At 45.6% G+C, this 19,215-nt stretch overlaps 1 protein-coding gene across 7 annotated transcripts in view; it reads left to right on the forward strand.

Moving 5' to 3' along the window:
* Positions 1-2,948: 2,948 nt before the first annotated feature.
* FAM193B (family with sequence similarity 193 member B) overlaps positions 2,949-19,215 on the forward strand; it is a 36,235-nt gene continuing 19,968 nt past the window's right edge. Inside the window, exons 1-3 of one of the 7 annotated variants that reach the window (XM_059698166.1) lie at positions 3,239-3,285; positions 9,319-9,379; positions 18,632-18,874. In XM_059698166.1, the coding sequence (XP_059554149.1) occupies positions 18,761-18,874 (114 nt within the window). In that variant the 5' untranslated portion in view covers positions 3,239-3,285; positions 9,319-9,379; positions 18,632-18,760. Of the gene's footprint in view, positions 3,286-3,873; positions 4,317-8,456; positions 8,573-9,318; positions 9,380-18,631; positions 18,875-19,215 lie in introns of those variants that run through there. The other 6 variants (XM_059698165.1, XR_009453056.1, XM_059698161.1 and 3 more) reach the window with 6 other exon arrangements.

Raw genomic sequence — 19,215 nt, forward strand, 5'->3', positions numbered from 1 at the left:
GAAAAAAAGAAGAAAAATTTACCCTCTGCCACACATGGATGGACCTGGAGAACATTATGTTAAGTGAAGTAAGTGGCAAAAGACAAATACCATTATGATTTCACTCATATGTGGGATCTAATGAACAAACTGAAACTAACAAGCAAAATAGAGACAGACTCATAGATAGCAGGCTGACAGCTGGGGGGAAAGAAAAAAAAGAGAAAGAATTCATGGACATGGACAATAGTATGGTGATTGCAGGGGAGAAGGGAGAGGGTGAAGGTGGAGAACGGTATGGGGGGGATAAATGGTGGTGGAAAAAATTAAAATACAATAAAAAAACAACTTTAAAAAAAATCTGGGAGAGAAACCAAGATGGTGGCATAGGTTAACGCCAGAGATTGCTGCCTCGAACAACTACTTCAAAAAAAACAACTAAAGAGGGAACGGACATCATCCAGAACCACAGGAAGGCTGGCTGAGTAGAAATTCTACAACTAGGAGGAAAGAGAATATCATACCCAGACTCAGAGGAGGCGCAATGCAGAAGTGAAATACTCAGGTGCGGAGTGCGCACGAGCGGGCTGGCGGGGGAGGGAGTTTCAGACTCTGAGCTCCAGATCCGGGCGAGTCTCTAGGGACCCAGACTCAAACGGGAGAAGCAGGACTGTCTGGCTTCGGTCGGAACTCGAAGGCAGCTTTCTCTCTGAGGTTTGCAGCAGTTGCTGGGACTCTGTGAGGCAGAGCCCCTAGGGACGGAACTGAGAGCAGCCATAACTGCTCGCTCCGGCCGCCCTGTAGATCCCCGGGGACTCGCCCCGCCCAAGCCCTGCACAGAGCCATTTGCTGGATAGCCTCACGCAAACGCTAGATTAGCACCGCCCTAAGGATCCAGCACAGAAGCTCTCCCACTGCAGACACAGCGGACTCTCATAGCCAGTTAGCCTGGAGGTCAAATCACCCCCCCCCCCCCGTATTGCCGACATCAATCAAGGCTTCACTACAAGACTGCACACAAAGACCACTAGGGGGTGTACCAAGAAAGCATAAACAATGCGGAGACAAAGAAACAGGACAAAACTGTCAATGGAGGATATTGAGTTCAGAACCACACTTTTAAGGTCTCTTAAGAACTGTCTAGAAGCCGCCGATAAATGTAGTGAGATCCTCAAGAAAACTAATGAGACCCTCGATGTTATGATAAAGAACCAACTAGAAATTAAGCATACACAGACTGAAATAACGAATACTATACAGACTCCCAACAGCAGACCAGAGGAGCGCAAGAATCAAGGCAAAGATTTGAAATGCGAACAAGCAAAAAACACCCAACCGGAAAAGCAAAATGAAAAAAGAATCCGAAAATACAAAGATAGTGTAAGGAGCCTCTGGGACAGCTTCAAGCGTACCAACATCAGAATTATAGGGGTGCCAGAAGATGAGAGAGAGCAAGATATTGAAAACCTATTTGAAGAAATAATGACAGAAAACTTCCCCCACCTGGTGAAAGAAATAGACTTACAGGTCCAGGAAGCGCAGAGAACCCCAAACAAAAGGAATCCAAAGAGGACCACACCAAGACACATCATAATTAAAATGCCAAGAGCAAAAGACAAAGAGAGAATCTTAAAAGCAGCAAGAGAAAGAAACTCAGTTACCTACAAGGGAATACCCATACGACTGTCAGCTGATTTCTCAACAGAAACTTTGCAGGCCAGAAGGGAATGGCAAGAAATATTCAAAGTGATGAATACCAAGAACCTACAACCAAGATTACTTTATCCAGCAAAGCTATCATTCAGAATTGAAGGTCAGATAAAGAGCTTCACAGATAAGGAAAAGCTAAAGGAGTTCATCACCACCAAACCAGGATTATATGAAATGCTGAAAGGTATCCTTTAAGAAGAGGAAGAAGAAAAAGGTAAAGGTACAAATTATGAACAACAAACATGCATCTATCAACAAGTGAATCTAAGAATCAAGTGAATAATCTGGTGATCACAATAGAATCAGGGACATAGAAAGGGAATGGACTGACTATTCTTGGAGGGGGGAAGGGGTGTGGGAGATGCGGGAAGAGACTGGACAAAAATCGTGCACCTATGGATGAGGACAGTGGGTGGGGAGTGAGGGCGGAGGGTGGGGCGGGAACTGGGAGGAGGGGAGCTATGGGGGAAAAAAGAGGAACAAATGTAATAATCTGAACAATAAAGATTTAATTTAAAAAAAAAAGAAAAAGAAAAAAAATCTGTACCGTGTGTATGTGTTATATATTCCAAAAAGAAGGAAAAGGGGGAAACATTTTTAACAATACACAATTATTATATGTTTTAAAGATGTTCCTTCGTGTACTACTCACAATCCCCTCCTTTTTTTGAAGCACTGGCTAGTACGTGTCGGTTACCCCGCCTTTATCACCCCGGTTGTAACTGTGTTATGTTAAGTGTCCACTTTCCCCAACAGAATGGGGAGAAGGACCCGGCCGGAGTCCCGTGTGCCAGGCACTGAGCGCTAGACTCTCAGGGGGCCATACATTGCAAATAAAGGCCTTGGACGAGCCTCTCGTCCGTTTCAGTTCAGGCCGTCCACGAGCCCTGGACCACGTGGAGCATTTTGCTTTTTGTGGCCTCGATTTTCGCCGCTACACAGCGGGAACGGCCGCACCTGCCTCTCCGTGTGTGAGAAGTCAGATGATGGGTGTGAAAGTGCTGTTGCAATGCAGATATTCATCCATCCATCCACCCATCCATCCACCCATCCATCCACCCATCCATCCTTCCATCCATTTACGGGATGACGCGACAAGGGCCGGGCAGTGCGCTGGCCACTGCGGGCACCCGCTCCTCGCGCACGTCGCGAGACCGGGAGGGCGTCTCCCCACCACGTTCTTTCTCCCACGGAACTCCGGGTGCTGACCTTATTCAAAATGGCGCCGGCGGCCTCGGGGGCTAGTGCGGCGGCGCGGACTCCTCGTGCCCTCTGACCTGCTGGCAGCGGCCGAGGGGAGCCGGGCGCCGCCATATTGGCTGTTGTCCTGAGAGGGGAGCGGCGGCGGCGGCGGCGGCGGCGTAAGTGGAGCGAGGGAGAGGCGCGGGCAGCAGCATGACTCGGAGGCGGAGCAGGCTGAGCGGAGGCGCGGGCCGGCGCGAGCGGGCTCGGGCCGCAGGGCCGCAGAAGCCTCAGGTGCCCGAGCCCCCGCCGCCGCCGAGCTTGGAAGCCGGAGCGGGTGCAGGGCCCCCCGAAGCGCCGGCGGAGCCCGTCCGCGATGGAACTAGGGAGGAGGACGAGCCCAAGTTGGCGCAGGTAGGAGCGAGCGAAGCGGGTGCGGCTGCTCCGACTCTTGCAGCCGGAACAGGTTTGGGGATGGACCATCGTACCCCCAGGGCCGAGGCTGGACCCCTCTCTCCAAAGCCGAGGCACGGCCGACGTGCTCCGAGACCACGCTGCCTGCCCCCCCGCCGCCTCCCGGCCGGAACAGAAGCCAACCGTCCTGGCGGGACCCCCACCCGGGCACCAGGCTCCGGCCCGGAGGCCACGGCTCAGCCCTCTGCCCTCGCTGTCCCTAGGCCCACCTGAGCCCCCACCCACCCACCCACGGGCCATCTCGGGGCGCTGGGGCCTGGAAGGCTGCACGCAGCCTCTTTCCTTTCCCCCCGAGAGCGGCTCCACCCCTTCCCCTCACTGCCTGCAGCCACTGCCCCTCGGCAGCTGTGCCCCCGGCGTCGGTCTCGGGGCCTCCCTCCTCGCCTGCCCGGCGGGGCGGTGGGAGCAGAGCGCCAGGCTGCCCGCGGGACTCTGGTGAGGCTCCGGCACGGAGGTGGGAACCCAGCAGGGCCTACCTGTGCTCTCCTCCATACCCCTGGCCCACGAGACGCCGGCCCTGCCCCTCAGGTCCCTGGGCTTGGCGAATTCTGCCGAGAGCGAGCAGGCAGAGGACTCGCCAAAGCTTCCAGCTGGCCTCCTGGAAGAAGGTCACTTTCTTTTGGGCAAAGGGTTTAATGGGAGGTAACCCTGCCAGTGTTCGCCAAGCGGCCCGGGTGGCAGGAGCCACGGGTGCTCCGGGCGGGTTGTGGCACCTGGGGCCGGGTGGCTCGCCCTAAGCTTGCTTTGACAAAGGAGTTTTGAGTTGGTCTTTTGGCTGAGCTTGCCAGGGAAGGCAGGCTCCTGCAGGAGTCTTGGAGGGTCCGTGCGGCGCCGGATGAGGCTGAGGCGTGGCTGAAGATGCGTTTGGCTCTGCAGACACTGCATCGAGCAGCAGGGGACTCTGGGAGGCTGGTGCAGCCAGAAGGCATGGCTCTTGACAGCCTTCTAGTAGAGTCTCTGGAATTGTGCATGTGAGTGGGGATGCCATTTGGGGTACCATTCCCAGAAAGCCCCCACCTCCCTGGCTGTGTGAGGTACCCCCTCTGTGCCCACAGCCCCAGTGCTCTCCTCTGGTTTCACTCCCCATTCTGTGATGAAACATGTTGTTGATGTGTCTATTCCTACACTGGACTGTAAACTCCACAGGGGCACAGTCTGTGTCACCTACCTGGTCCTCCACACCTAGCCAGGGCCTTTCTGACAAGGAGTAGAAAGAACTAGGTGAATGAGAGAAGGAATCTGTTGAGAACCTGTGCTTATTATAACCCAATTTTGATGCTGGTCTCCTTTGTATCTCAGATCACAATAAAATTTTTAATTAATGAAAATATCACTACTTACTGAGTATCAGAAGCCCCACCTTCACCCCCATCCCCTACCCTGGGCTGCGACTGCTTCCAGAGGAATGAGACTGCCCAGGTTGGAACCCACCCTCCATTGGTCTGACTTCTGACCCTGAAGCTGCCTCCCCTCCTAACTTTTTCTTTCCCCTCTCTGGGAGTGCTGTTATCCAGAAGGGGAGAATGGGGGAAGGGAGAGCCAGGGAGCTATTCTATTGTCTTCTCCCCTCATTCAAACCATACAATAATACTTTAGGGTCCCCTGCCATTTAGCCAGTCTAAAGTATTCATGGCCAGAAAGTTTGGATGATGGCTCAATCATTTAGTTTTTATTTAGGATGCATCTTTCCTAAGAGCTATAACCTTCACTAACATGGTACGTTCCCAACATGTTCTTACCTACTCCACTGCTTAACCTTCCATTTCATTCATGCCAGGCATTTACATGCCTTACTTCTAATCTTCCCACCACCCCTGTATCTCCTCAGCATTTAGCACAAATGTGATGAGTTAACTTGGTATAATTATTGGTCTGCTTTTGCTACATAAACTCTGAGTGTGCAGGAACCATCTCAGTCACCATTATACTCCATCCTTAGTGATTAACAAATGTTAATGAATGAACTGAAGGATATAAATACTATTATCCCATTTTTCAGATGAAGAAACAGAAACTCAAAACAACTAAACATTTGCCCAAATCTCCCACTATAGGTCTCAGTGCACCCCCTGCCCCCAAAGGGTGTCCTCTGGGGGATTTAACACAGCTTTTTTTTTCTTCTCTGTAGCCACAAAGAGACGAAACAGATTGACAAACTCTCTTCTGATTGTGCCCAAATTTTTTGCGGGGAGGGGGGGTTCTGTATGCCAGAAGCAGTTTTTTGGTGTCCCGGGAAAAGCACCTGCTGAAAGGATCAGTCATTGCTCTGCCCACAGGCGAGGATCTCTGCTCCCATTGCCATTTATAACCCTGTCTTATGTACACAGAGTGGGTAAGTAAAGTGGAATTCAGTGTTCTATGCTGAGCTGAAGCCTGAGGTGGCAAATAGGGGCATTTCCAGTCCACAGTCAGGTTCTAATGCCCCAAGTCACACATCGTTTTGTTTCTGGTTTTGTTTTGATTTGAACTCAAACTGGATTTATGCCATCTCTTAAAACTCTAGAAGTCTGCTGCTGTAGCAACTGCTGCTGCTGAACCCACATTTCCACAAAGGCAGTAATCTGCAATCTCTGAATGGTCTGCCCTCTTTAGCATGTAAAGGGCACCTGATTTGTGCCAGGCCCTGGGCTATCTGGGGATGCAGAATCAAATCAGACACAGTGCCTGGCCACAAGGGGCTCAGGGTCTAGAGAACATGTGTATAGTAATTGCAATAAGCTTTGCTTCCTGAGTTAAGGTTCATAGGCCACTCTGGTTTCATCAAATCCCCTCCACTCATTTACATAACATGTACATATTTAAATGCAGTATCTTGAGCTTAATTGGGATCTCAAAGTCTACTTCCAATTGTTTCAGGCCACTAAACTACATTGATCTGTTCACTAAGAACCCAAACCCATCTGGTAAAAGATTTATTTTGTATATTGTAAAAAAAAAAAAAAAAATTAAAGAACCGAAATCCTCCCTTACTTCACAAGAAGACAGTTACTGCCTTAGGAGCAAAGGGGAAAAAACTTGCAAAGCAGTTGAAGTAGGCATAAGAAATAGTGTTCAGTGTTATAGACTTGGGGTGAACTCCAAGCTCAGGCTCTTGGTTTTGTGACCCTGGGCATGTTTCTCTCCTCTCTAAGCCTCATCAGCAATTGTGCAAGAGAATGTGAAGCAACCCACATAGCACCTAGTACATCAAGGCTCACACAAGCTCAGGAGTCAGAGGTAGTGTGCGACAGGAGCTGTGCCACATGCCCATTCTCACTGCCAGCTCTGCTGGCTTTCTTTAGGTTTCTCTTGGACCATTCAGTTTGTAATCCAGATGTGCACACTCAGTAGACCCCCAGGAGACTTGCTAGACTGTAAATCAGCAGTTGGTGGGGGTTGAACTCATGCTGCCCTTCCCATCTCTGCTCTCCCTATAGCATCCCCTGAGACTGTGCCCAACCTAGTTTAAAGGGACTCTGGAGATATGGTTCCCCAATGCTCAGAGTTTAAAACTTGGTCCCTCAAAGGACTGGAGCAGATAATCAGTCAGGGTCTTTATTAAAACCATCTCATTATGTTTAATCTACTCAGCAAGCATTATGACCTCTGTGCTAGGGTCTTTATTCAGGACATACATACCCAGGGACCTCCTCCTTAAAATCACCGCCTGGACATTTTCATTGCATGTAGGGGGAAATAATGCTGAGGGGGGATTCCTGCTGCCTCTGGTTCTTCTTTGTAAGCCTCTAGAAATTCACTATGTAAAAATGCCAAAAGGCCTTTGAAGATAAAGGCTTACTTGCCAAGATTTTTAAAATTTTAATTTCTTTAAAACATCCCAGAGCTATAAGCTCAATATCTGATTATTAGATGGACTATTAAGATCCTAACCTTTACTTACTGAACCTAGAATTTGTGAGGACGGGGTGATGTTTTAATTCATTTCTGGGGTATTTATTGTGCATTGTCCTTATTTGCTCAAAAAATGGCAGTTAAACTAAATTATAATAAAAGAAGTAAGTTCCTACCACTTTGTTCTTACCTGCTCCTACTGCTGGACCAGGCTGGCAGTCATTCATTTAGGTTCATTGCACACACCATGCTCAGTCTTCCTCTTCTTTGACCTGGGTGCGCATTTATTCTGCAAACACAAATAGACACCTGATCTGTGCCAAGCACTGGGCAAACTGGGGGTGCAGAAGTGAATCAGACATGGTCCCTGTCCATAGGGGCTCATGGTCTAGAGAACACATCCTATATAATAAAAGGCAAACATGCATATGACCGAATGGCAGAACGACTGGTCACTATGACACACTGACCACCAGGGGGCAGATGCTCAATGCAGGAGCTGCCCCCTGGTGGCGGGAGCCTCTCCCGCGGGGGGTGGGGGGGTGGGGGGGTTAATGCTAGGGATGTCTGACTGACACCGTGAGCTGGACATCCCCATTGGACATACCCCGAGGGCTCCCGGACTGTGAGAGGGCTCAGGCCAGGCTGAGGGATTGCCCCCCCCCCCCCCCCCCCCCGCATGAATTTTGTGCACTGTGCCTATAGTGTATAATAATTGCAGTAAGGCTAGAAGAACTTTGCTTCCTCTGCATTAAGGTTCAAATGCTAGTTCAGTCTCTTGGTTTGTTTTTTCATGTATAAAATGACAGTGATGCCAGGCTCACGTTAGGGTTTAGCCAGTACTGCATGTCAAGCACTGAGCACGGGTGGTAGCTGTGATTATTATGGATGCTGGATGCTGAGGATGCACAGACGTGGTAGGCTTTTCAGAGTGCCTTCAAGGTTGAGGAGAAGTTTCTCCTGAGGACAGAATGGGAGAAACTGTCTAAACAAAGGAAGCATAATAGAGACCCAGAGGCAAGAAGCACCCAACTCATGGGAGAGTGACAAGAGGCCTAGAATATCTTTAAAGAATGGGGCATCCTAGGGAGGAGCAGGAATAGAAACAGCCTTAGTTTTAAAGAAACAAAAAACAAACTTTCCCTGCTTCTTCAGTTGTTTCCTTATTACTGATATTCTGCAACTGCTAATCTTCCTTTATGTATCAGAACATTTACCCATGCCTATCTTTTTGTTTTTATTAATCCTCACGTGAGAATATTTTTCCATTGATTTTTAGGGAGAGTGGAAGAGAGAGGGAAAGACAGAAACATTGATGTGAGAGAAACACATCAATTGGTTGCTTCCTCCACAAGCCCTGACCAGGGCCCAGGTCGAGGAGGAGCCTGCAACCAAGGTAGGTGCCCTTGACCGGAATCGAACCTGGGACCCTTTGGTCTGCAGATTGACACTCCATGCACTGAGCCAGACCTGCTAGAGTGACCCATGCCTACTTTGTACTGCCACCTCTACTGAATGATTGGGATGCATTGAACTATGGGACACAGGCCTTGCCCATGGAAAGCTCATAGTGTTGTGGAGAGGTAGCTTTCAACAACTGGGATACCTGTGATAAGCTCTATTCAAGATATATGTAAAACAAGTGTTAGGGCATTCCAGAGCAAAGCAGTTTATTCTGCCTATGGACTTAGGCAGATATAACACCCAAACTGATCCTAAAAAGGAAGAGGTAGAGGGAAGTGTGAGTGAGCGCTTTGTGGATAATGGTTCTTTGTGGCAAGGTGTGCAGAGCAGACAAGGACTGTACTTATGTCCCAGGAAAGGCCTTGTGTTTGCACCCTTTGGTTCTTTGCCCTGCTGCAGTCCTATAGGCCATCTCCTTTTTAGTCCCTACTCAAGAATCTTAGATCTCCAACTCTCCTTGTTGTTTGCCTCCATTCTGAAATGAATATAGGGAAACTAAGGTAGAAAGAAGGGACCTGAAACAATGAAGGTTATTAGAAAGTTGTAGCTAAAGAACATATTCTGAGGGGTTCAAAGAGGCCTTGAAGGTCACCTGTCTAGTCCTTTGTCCTGTGCTTCAAGTAATAACTTTGGATTGGACAAGTCTCACTTAGTAAGTTTCCCTGTCATTTCTTCCAGGACAGAAGAGGAAAGAAACTAACGGGTATTGAGCACCTACTGTGTGCCAGGCCCAGGCCAGGTACTTTACATAATTTATTTCCTTCTGTCCTCACAAATCTGTGAAGTATGGTTTTATTCTATTATCATAAATGAGGAAATTGAAGCTCATCTAAGATCATACTGAAAATGGCAGAACGGGGATTTGAACTCACAACAGTCTTGCCTCCAAAATTCATACTCTTCCACCCATGAGATATCTGTGCTGGGGTTACAGAGTAGCAGGTAATACAGTTCCAGGTCAGTGAACAACAGCTTTTCTGTGACTGATTGCACCCAGGAGGTAGGTTCGATGGATGAGCTAGCCTTGCAGGGAGGGGGTGGGGGAGGCCATGGAGGTCAGAGATACTCACTACCCTCTCCTTGACTCAGCTTGTATAACAAGAGTAGATTCTCCACAAACTGACTTGATGGTATGAAACAACCATTCTGCCTCCTGGGAGGACCTGAGTCAACAGCCTGGGTGGGAGTTTGAGTGAAAGCTCCAGGGCACTGAGGTACTGTGATATCAGCTCCCTGAGAATTAACTGCAGCTCTGATTGCCAGCATTAGAATGGTCTGGGGAGAAAAAAAAAGAATGGTCTGAGATTCTTTGCAGTGAAGCCCTCATCAGTGGCCTGGAGTGAAGCAGTCGTGCCTTTAACATAGCATGTCTCGTTCAGCTGTGTCTTAGATTCTATTTGTGTAGTCAGCTGAGACATGAGCCAGATGGGCTTTAAGCATTTGTTCATTTATTTCACCTTTTTTAAAAAAATTAATTTTAGAAAGAGAGGAAGGGGGGGGGAGAGAGAGAGAGAGGGAAAAAGAGAAACATCAATTTGTTGTTCCACTTATTTATGCATTCATTGGTTAATTCTTGTATGTGCCTTGACTGGGGATCAAACCTGCAACCTTGGCTTATCAGGATAATGCTCTAACCATTTGAGCTACCTGGTCAGGGCTGTTCATTTGTTCAGTAAAGGCCTGCTTTGTGCCAGGTCCAAGCCAACCCGAGGTTCCTGGGCACACTTAAGTGACCACCGTACACTCCCTACCCCCAAAGAGCTCCCATTCTACCAGGAGGTTGGGGACAGATAGAGAATATGTCTATAGTACAAAATAATAGGTACAATACTAACATAATTAGCTCTACTTATCTGGTCCTTCAAATCTTTATTGACCTTTAACCAGGATCTTAGAGAATGAGTAGGAATTTGCCAAGGAGTAGTGCTGACGGGCTGAGTATGAATAGAGTCTAAGGTTCTCAGGTAGAAATGGAGCATGGAGAGGTTAGCGGGGGCCAAGTCATGAATGCCAGGGGCCAGAGAGTGCCTTGGTAGTAAGCTCAACCAGAAAGGAGCCTGGAGATTAAAGAAAGACCAAGATAGGAAAGGGGAGCTAAAGGAAGATCATTAAACTGGATAGGTATTCAAAAAGGAAATAATAAGCTTACATTAAGTAAAGAAGCCCACTATCCTGGTTGTTTGTTTATTTTTCATTTGTGTATTTTAATTGTGTATTATTTTAATTTATGTTCTTGCCTGATTCTTCAAACGAATGAGGCATCCAGGTAGGTTGGGAACATTGACAACACAGTGCATGAGCCTGCCTGGTTTAAGTATGTGTTCTTAAGGCAGGAGCTCTATATAGTTTTATGTTTTCCAGCACCTAGTACAATGGTTGGCACCAGGTAGGGGCTCTTAAAATGTTTGTTGAATGAGGAAATAAATGAGTGAACAGAAGAGTAAATGGTGATGACTGAGCTGATGAGTCTTCTGGACTGGGAATTCATTATTTTCTCTGCTTCTGGAAGGGAATTTTTGCTGCTGCTGTTGTCCTCTGCCTGCCTTGGTTACAGGAGAGCTATTGAAGTCTGGTGTCGTCAGAGTAGAGTGCTCTAATGGGCCATTTCAGAATAGAATTTGGAAGCTGCTGTAGAGCCTCTATTTAGATACAGCATTGTGTCTTGGGGAACCCTCTACAAATGTACAGGTACTCGTGGACATACTGTATAAGGAATCCATGAGAGGAATAGAAGCAGGTTTAGTGCTAGAAATTTAATCCAGCTTCAGAGCAGTCCTTGACAGCTGTCTGGTGACCCAGGTTATTCCCCATTAATCCCTAAATTATGGACAAAAAGGCTGGGGTGGAAATTTATTCATGCCCCCAAAGAGCTATCCAGGTAATGCTGTGAACTATATCATTGTTTATCACTATTGCTTTTTGTGCATTTTGGCAGTTCTCAAGGTGTTTGGTGTTGGGGCCATTTTATATTCCTAAAGATTATTGAGGACCCGAAGAGCTTTTGTTGGTTATATCTATTGATATCTACCAATTTAAGTATTAAAGCTGAGAAAGTGAAAATATTTAGTTACTAATTCATTTGAGAATAGCAATATTATACCTGTTACAGTAACATAATCTTTTTTTTTTTAAATATATTTTATTGATTTTTTTACAGAGAGGAAGGGAGAGGATAGAGAGTTAGAAACATAGATGAGAGAGAAACATCGATCAGCTGCCTTCTACACACCCCCTACTGGGGATGTGCCCGCAACCAAGGTACATGCCCTTTACCGGAATCAAACCTGGGACCTTTGAGTCCGCAGGCCAATGCTCTATCCACTGAGCCAAACTGGTCAGGGCCAGTAACATAATTTTTAATGAAAAAAATAATTATTTTTAAAAAATGAGTGAGAAGAATGGTCTTGTTATCATTTTTGCAAAACTTTAAATGTCTGGCTTAATATAAAAAAGCTGGATTCTTATATATGCTTCTGTATTCAGACTTTTGTAATATATTGTTTTGGTTGAAATACATTAAAAAATTCAATCTCATATAGATACCTATATGAGAAGTTGGAAATGGGAGGAGTATTTTAATAGCCTTTCCAGATGATAGTTGATGTTCTTCTTTGCAATATGGAATCTGTGACCATATCAGTGAAGTGTAAATATTCATTTACATTAAAGTTATTGGATTTTTGACCAATGGTTGACTTTTTTTGCTTTTGCTTTTGTTTTTTTAGAGAGAGGGGGTGGGGGTTGGTTGCCTCTCATGCACGCCCCAGACAGGGATCGAACTCGCAATCTTTTGGTGTTCGGGATGATGCTCCAACCAACTGAGCCACACTGGCCAGGGCAATGTGTGATTCTTTAACATCATGCTTTGATCCTTTGGAAAATAGGTTTACTGAGCTATGCAGATTTTCCAAATGTTTTCCCATTTCATTTTATAGATAAGATTTGTTAACATCAATCCCAGTTATATCAGTAAAGCCTTTAAGTATTGGGGAATTGTCAAGCTCATGATGGTGGATACAGGTTTTCTAAAATTCTAAGTTTTGCTTGAAAGGTTGAATTTTATCAATGGTCATAAATAAATTGTTTTTCTTGAAGTAAAAGGCTCATTTTTATTTTTTTTTTTAAGAAAATGTCTGACAGAACCTAAGTTCAAATAATCAGTTTGTCAGCCATTCTTTTTTTTCTTCTTTTTTTAATATATTTTATTGATTTTTTTTTACAGAGAGGAAGGGAGAGAGAGATAGTTAGAAACATCGATGAGAGAGAAACATCGATCAGCTGCCTCCTGCACATCTCCTACTGGGGATGTGCCCACAACCAAGGTACATGCCCTTGACCGGAATCGAACCTGGGAACTTTCAGTCCACAGGCCGATGCTCTGTCCACTGAGCCAAACCGGTTTCGGCTGTCAGCCATTCTTTTAAGTGGAAATGGTGTTCTATGAAAAGAGTGGCTTTTCCTTTCTTTGATTTTTATCTCTTTTATTCAGGAAAAACTAGACTGCCTAGCATAATGTTTCTTAGATGAAAAGTCTCGGGGCCTGGTCAGATGAGGGAACAGAGATATTGGTTTTAATGGCTGCACATAAGAACCCCCTGGGCTGGGAGTGGCTATAGTCTAGGGCTCACCTGGTTCCTTGACTGCTCTGGGGATATGCGTGCTATAACATGGATCCCGTGTGAGTAACCCCACACTCTCCAGAAATTCTGGTTTTGCTCAGAGAGTGAGGTAGAATTATCTTGGAGCTTGTTTGAGCAAATCCCAACTCAAGAGAACCCCTAGAACCGCTTTCTAAACCCCCCCCCCCCCGCCGCCTAAGTCTAGACCTGTGTCTGCCAAGGCTCTGAAATTTTAACTGAGGTGGGAAGGAATAATTAGTTGTTGCCCAGGGCTGCTGGGTTTAAGAATCAATTCCATCAGCCTTTGTGATGAAGAAAAGTGGTTGAATGCTTCATTCATTTCATAAATATTTATTGGTCATATTCTTTGAGGGGGAATACTGTGCCAAGTGCTAACAACACATCTTGAGAACAGTTAGTTGGAAGCCTGGGTTGACTTCAGGGTATAAGGGGTCACAAGTTCCAGGAATTTGGAAAATGGCAGGAGATTGCAGTCAAAGGGAATTCTGAACCAAGAGCTTTTCTCTGCCAAAGCAAAAATGTGAAGGAACAGTGGTAGTACTGACTGAATATAACATCTCCACAGCTTGGGGTTCTCGCCACCCTCTGGCAATTAGAGATGAAAATGTCAGATAGAAAAGTCCCCAAGCTCCACCAGGCATTGTACCCAAGTGCAGGCACCAAGGCTGAGGGTTAAGACAGTTTTAGGGGTTGCCTAGAAAGAAGGACTCAAGTGTACCAAACTCAGGTCAGTGGATAAGCTAGTTTCTGGTGTAGACTTATTAAGAACACAATAGCCCAGGGGCCTAGATAATAGATTGAGTGTCTACTGTGTGGATCCCTTGAGGTAAACTTTGCATCTCTAATGTCACTTAATCCTCTGGGCAACTTTATGCAATGTAGGTGGTATCATCCCTACTTCAGTTAAAGTTAATTAGCTTCCCAGGCTCTGTGTTTTTCTCTTTAACTGTCCTATAAATTCACTTCTATTGATGGCTAATCTCATTTATTGTGTGTACCAATTTGGCTTTAGGGAAAATTACTTTATTTCCATGAACAGAGGCATCTCATTATAATCTCCAAGGAATGCAATCTTATATTCTTTCACACTTGAGATTAGATTACAGTGGTTCTCAACCTTCCTAATGCCGAGACCCTTTAATACAGTTCCTCATGTTGTGGTGACCCCCAACCATAAAATTATTTTCGTTGCTACTTCATAACTAATTTTGCTACTGTTATGAATCGTAATGTAAATATCTGATATGCAGGATGTATTTTCAGGGGTCGCAACCCACAGGTTGAGAACCACTGGATTAGAACCATTTAGGTGAAGGTCCAGGGTAGGGAGATGGCCTTTCTTTGTGGGAAGCAATAATTTCAAGCAGTGTTTCACCAAGCTGCCTGCCAGCAATATTGCCTTGGGAACATTTAACAGGTCTGATTTAGCCACTATGTGCCCAGCTGAGCCTAGGCCCTGTGTTGCATTGTGAGGGAACCAGACAAGAATCAGACCTGGTGCTTGCCTTCTAGGGAAGGAAGAGGTAGGTAAATAAAATAAGTGGAAGGCACAGATGCTATAACCAAGGCACAGTGTGTTGTGGGATATGTGAAAGGAGGTAAGTTATAAGAGGAACTCGCTAGGAAAGCTTGGATAAGGTTAGATTTAACCTGGGCATTTAAGCCCTGCCCAACTCCTTATTGGTAAACATGGGAAGGAATGGTGTTTAGGCAAAGGCATGAGGTAGGAGAATACAGAGTATTTGGGGAATTTAAGGAATGACTTCATGGAGTTGAGGGCAGAGATTAAGATGTCTAACAAGTCACCTTAGAGTCATGGCATGTAAGAAATACTTGCATTCTTGTAAAATACAGTGACCTGTATTTCTATATTTTCCACCCTAGTCCTGGTTTTAAGTACTGTTTTCTATTGCTCCCATCTGGTTCATAATTAGTACCATATGTTGAGCAACATATTATGGGCCTGGCACTAGACTAGGTGCTTTGTCACATTTAATGCTCACTGCTGACTGTACAAATTCAGACTTAACCCCATTTTACAGATGAGGAGACAGAGAGTAAGTATAACTTGCCCAGCATCATACAACTGGTAAGTGATAGAGGCCCAGGATGTTAAAGCCAGTATTGTTTCCGCTACACCCTAGCACTTGCCACACCTATTCTGGCATTAAATGCAGTCTATTGGTAACACATTTAACTTACAAGAATTCTGTATTTGCTTTTAAAAGAAAAAAGAAAAGAGCAGCCAGTGTGGTTCAGTGGTTGAGCATCAATCCATGAACCAAGGGATCACTGGTTCAATTCCCGGTCAGGACACTTGCCCAGATTGTGGGCTCAATCCCCAGTAGGGGGACTGCAGGAGGCAGCCAATACATGATGTTTCTCTTCAATGTTTCTGTCTATCTCTCTCTCCCTTCCTCTCTCTCTAAAATAATATATATATATTTAAAAAAGAAAACAGAAAAAACCCCCACTTAATCTTATATTGTTATAATGTATATTGTACATTTGAATTCTCGGTCATATCTAAAACACATATGCTATACTTCACAGGCCATATAAAGAATTTCAAGAATAAATTTACTCGCCGGAACCGGTTTGGCTCAGTGGATAGAGCGTCGGCCTGCGGACTGAAGGGTCCCAGGTTCGATTCCGGTCAAGGGCATATACCTGGGTTGCGGGCACATCCCCAGTAGGAGATGTGCAGGAGGCAGCTGATCGATGTTTCTCTCTCATCGATGTTTCTAACTCTCTATCTCTCTCTCTTCCTCTCTGTAAAAAATCAATAAAATATATTAAAAAAGAATAAATTTACTCATAAAAGATTTTCATCTAATATAGTAACTTTAGAATCTAACGCCTAACTGAAAAGAAGCTCTGTTGTACTAAAATTACATGTTCAGGTGTTTGCCTTAAGACTGTGGTCACCATCATTATAGGGAAGGAATGTGGGTGTTGGCCTCACCTTGTTCCTCTGCAGTTATTATGGCTTACTGTAGACATGGAAAGTTTCCTGGGTACACTTTGAAAAAAGGTCTTTTTTGCCTTAATTTCTCTGACCATCATTCTCCTCTATCCACCTTCCACCCTTTCCATGAGATACCACCAGTGGATTCTAGGAGGCAGTACCCTGTTGTAATTGCTACTGAGCAGCTGCCTTGCTCATTAAAATGTTCCCTTGGCAGAGACCGTGTAGGCCATTGATGGCGAACCTATGACACACGTGTCAGAGGTGACACGTGAACTCATTTTTTTGGTTGATTTTTCTTTGTTAAATGGTATTTAAATATATAAAATAAATATCAAAAATATAAATCTTTGTTTTACTATGGTTGCAAATATCAAAAAATTTCTATATGTGACACGGCACCAGAGTTAAGTTACAGTTTTTCAAAATGCTGACACGCCGAGCTCAAAGGTTCGCCATTACTGGTGTAGGCTCTTAATATCTCATATGAGTTGCACATGTAAGGTTTCTGTGTCTCTGGTACTCTTTTCAAAGGTCCTTGTACTTCCCCAAATGTTTCCTTATGTCCCTGGTACTACTGTTTGGTCCCTTTTCTTCCTTAGAAATTAGGGACCAAAGTCAGAGTAATTGTAATGTGACAGATTTAAGAATACTCTGATTCCATCTGACTCTTAGAAGGTGATTTTATTTGAAAAAGATGATAGCATTGTCCAGCCGACATGGCTTAGTGGTTGAGCGTTGACCTATGCACCAGAAGGTCATGGTTCGATTCCTGGTCAGGGCATGTGCCGGGTTGCGGGCTCAATCCCATGTGGGGCATGCAGGAGGCAGCCAATTAATGATTCTCTCTCATCATTGATGTTTCTATCCCTCTCTCCCTCTGTGTTCTGCTCTGAAATCAATAAAAATATATTTTAAAAAGAAAAAGATGATGGCATTAATTTTACTGGTAGGTTGAGAATGATAATCTTTATTATTCCTCTGCTTGGCCTCTGCAAACACCTGTTACCTAGTGGTGGGTAAGTTTGGAAGGTTATCTTTTAACAGTTGCATGTAACGAACCATCCCAAAACACAGTGGCTTAAAGCAGCAGCATCTATTACTTCTCATGAATAGATGGGTTAATTGGGTATTTCTGCAGATTGCAGCCGGCTTGGCTGATCTCAGCTGTGCTCACTCATGTATCTGATCTGCCAGCCAATTGTCTAGAAAGACTCAGATTTCTTCACACGTCCCTCATGTCCCTCCAACAGCTAGCCTGATCATGCTCATGACATGGCAGAGGTGCAAGAGTGAGCAAGCCCAGCCATGCAAGGAAGCAATGCATTCATTTTTTCAAGCTTATGCCGGCAGCACATTTGCTAATATCCTGTGGGCCAAAGAAAGTGACATGACCACGCCCAGTGTCAGAGTGAGAGGGGACTACAAAGTTGTAGGACATAGGAAAGCCATTAATTAGGGTCATTAAATCCAATTAGCCTCCTAGTCAGTACCCCTCAATATGAAAGAAAACCTATGTACATATGTCAAGTTCGCCTAGAAGGGAAAAAGAAAAGTCCAGATAAGAATTACTATGTATTGGGATTCTCCTATGGGCATGCACAGGGGTAGGCACTTACCCTTTTTATGTATTGAGCCACACAGCTCTGCAAGGTGGGTAGGAACTGGAGCTTGAGAGGTTAAATAACTTGCCCAAGGTCACCCAGCTCATGTGGTCAGGCAGGTGTTAGAGTACATGTCGGTCTGACCTCCAAAGCCCAGGTTCTTTTCACCACACCTTTGCCTCTCAGAAGCACCAGGTGTCTGCCTTACCTTCCCTCCAACTCAGTTTTCAGTTCAGTTGATGCCTTTGACTAGCTATCCAAACCCTTCCTCCAAAATGCTGCTGTGATCCTAATGGAATTACATAGCTCTTCAGGAAACCCACATGTCTTTCCCCATGTTGCATACCTGAAATATTCTTTCCTTCCAGATGGGATTTGTGTGTAGACTGCACAGACAACACAAGGATTGTGGCCTCTCACGGACATCTCAGACAAGGAAGGGCCATCTTCTCTTTAAACTTCAAGACTTGGGGACATTAGAACATTAAGGCATTTGAGCATGAGCTTTGGAATCACTCTCACTGAGATTTAAATCCTAGTTCAACCACTCACTAGCTCTGCAACATTTGGCAACTTACTTAACTTCTTAAAATCTGTCTCTTCATCTTTAAAAATGGGAATAATAGCACCTACTTTGCAGAGCTTTTACAATGGCTAAAATTATGTAAAGTGCCTAATCCCGTGCATGGCACATAATAAGTGACATTATTAGTATTGCTAATATTATTTCTAAGCAGCCTTTCCCCTCCTGGGAAACCCTGTTTCTATCTTTTGGACAGGTTCCCCCCTCCTCCAGCCAGTCTGTGCAGACTTGTTGCTTGCTGTGTCATCGGGAACGCAAAGGCTGGGAAGAAGGCCCTTCCCAAAACGGACTGGTGTTGCAGGGTGAGAAGTTGCCCCCTGACTTCATGCCAAAGCTCGTCAAGAATCTCCTAGGAGAGATGCCTCTATGGGTCTGCCAGAGTTGCCGAAGGAGCATGGAGGAAGATGAAAGGCAGACAGGTCGAGAGCATGCAGTGGCGGTAGGTAACCACTGTGAAGGGGGCTCCTGAGTACAGGAGGGCTGCCTGCCCAAAGAAGTCAGGCTGTTGAACTGTTCCTTCCCTGTCCTCTCAGGTGGCTTTCCTCGGATGGCCCTTATGCCCAGGTGCTGAGAGACCGCTGGGCTGTACCCACACAGCATTAGTGGCTTAGGGTCACATGGCGGGGGAAGAAGAGAGGCGTAAGGCAGCCCACTGGCCTCTGAGGAGAGTCTGGGTAAAATGTGAGGGACAGCTCATAGGAATTGATAGATAGGGACCTCTACTCCTTACATGTGGCCATGCTGCCTTCAGTTCTGTGGCAGCTTGAAAGCCAACCAGTA

The sequence above is a fragment of the Myotis daubentonii genome, chromosome 5 (assembly GCF_963259705.1).
Source record: "Myotis daubentonii chromosome 5, mMyoDau2.1, whole genome shotgun sequence".
Lineage (NCBI taxonomy): Eukaryota > Metazoa > Chordata > Mammalia > Chiroptera > Vespertilionidae > Myotis > Myotis daubentonii.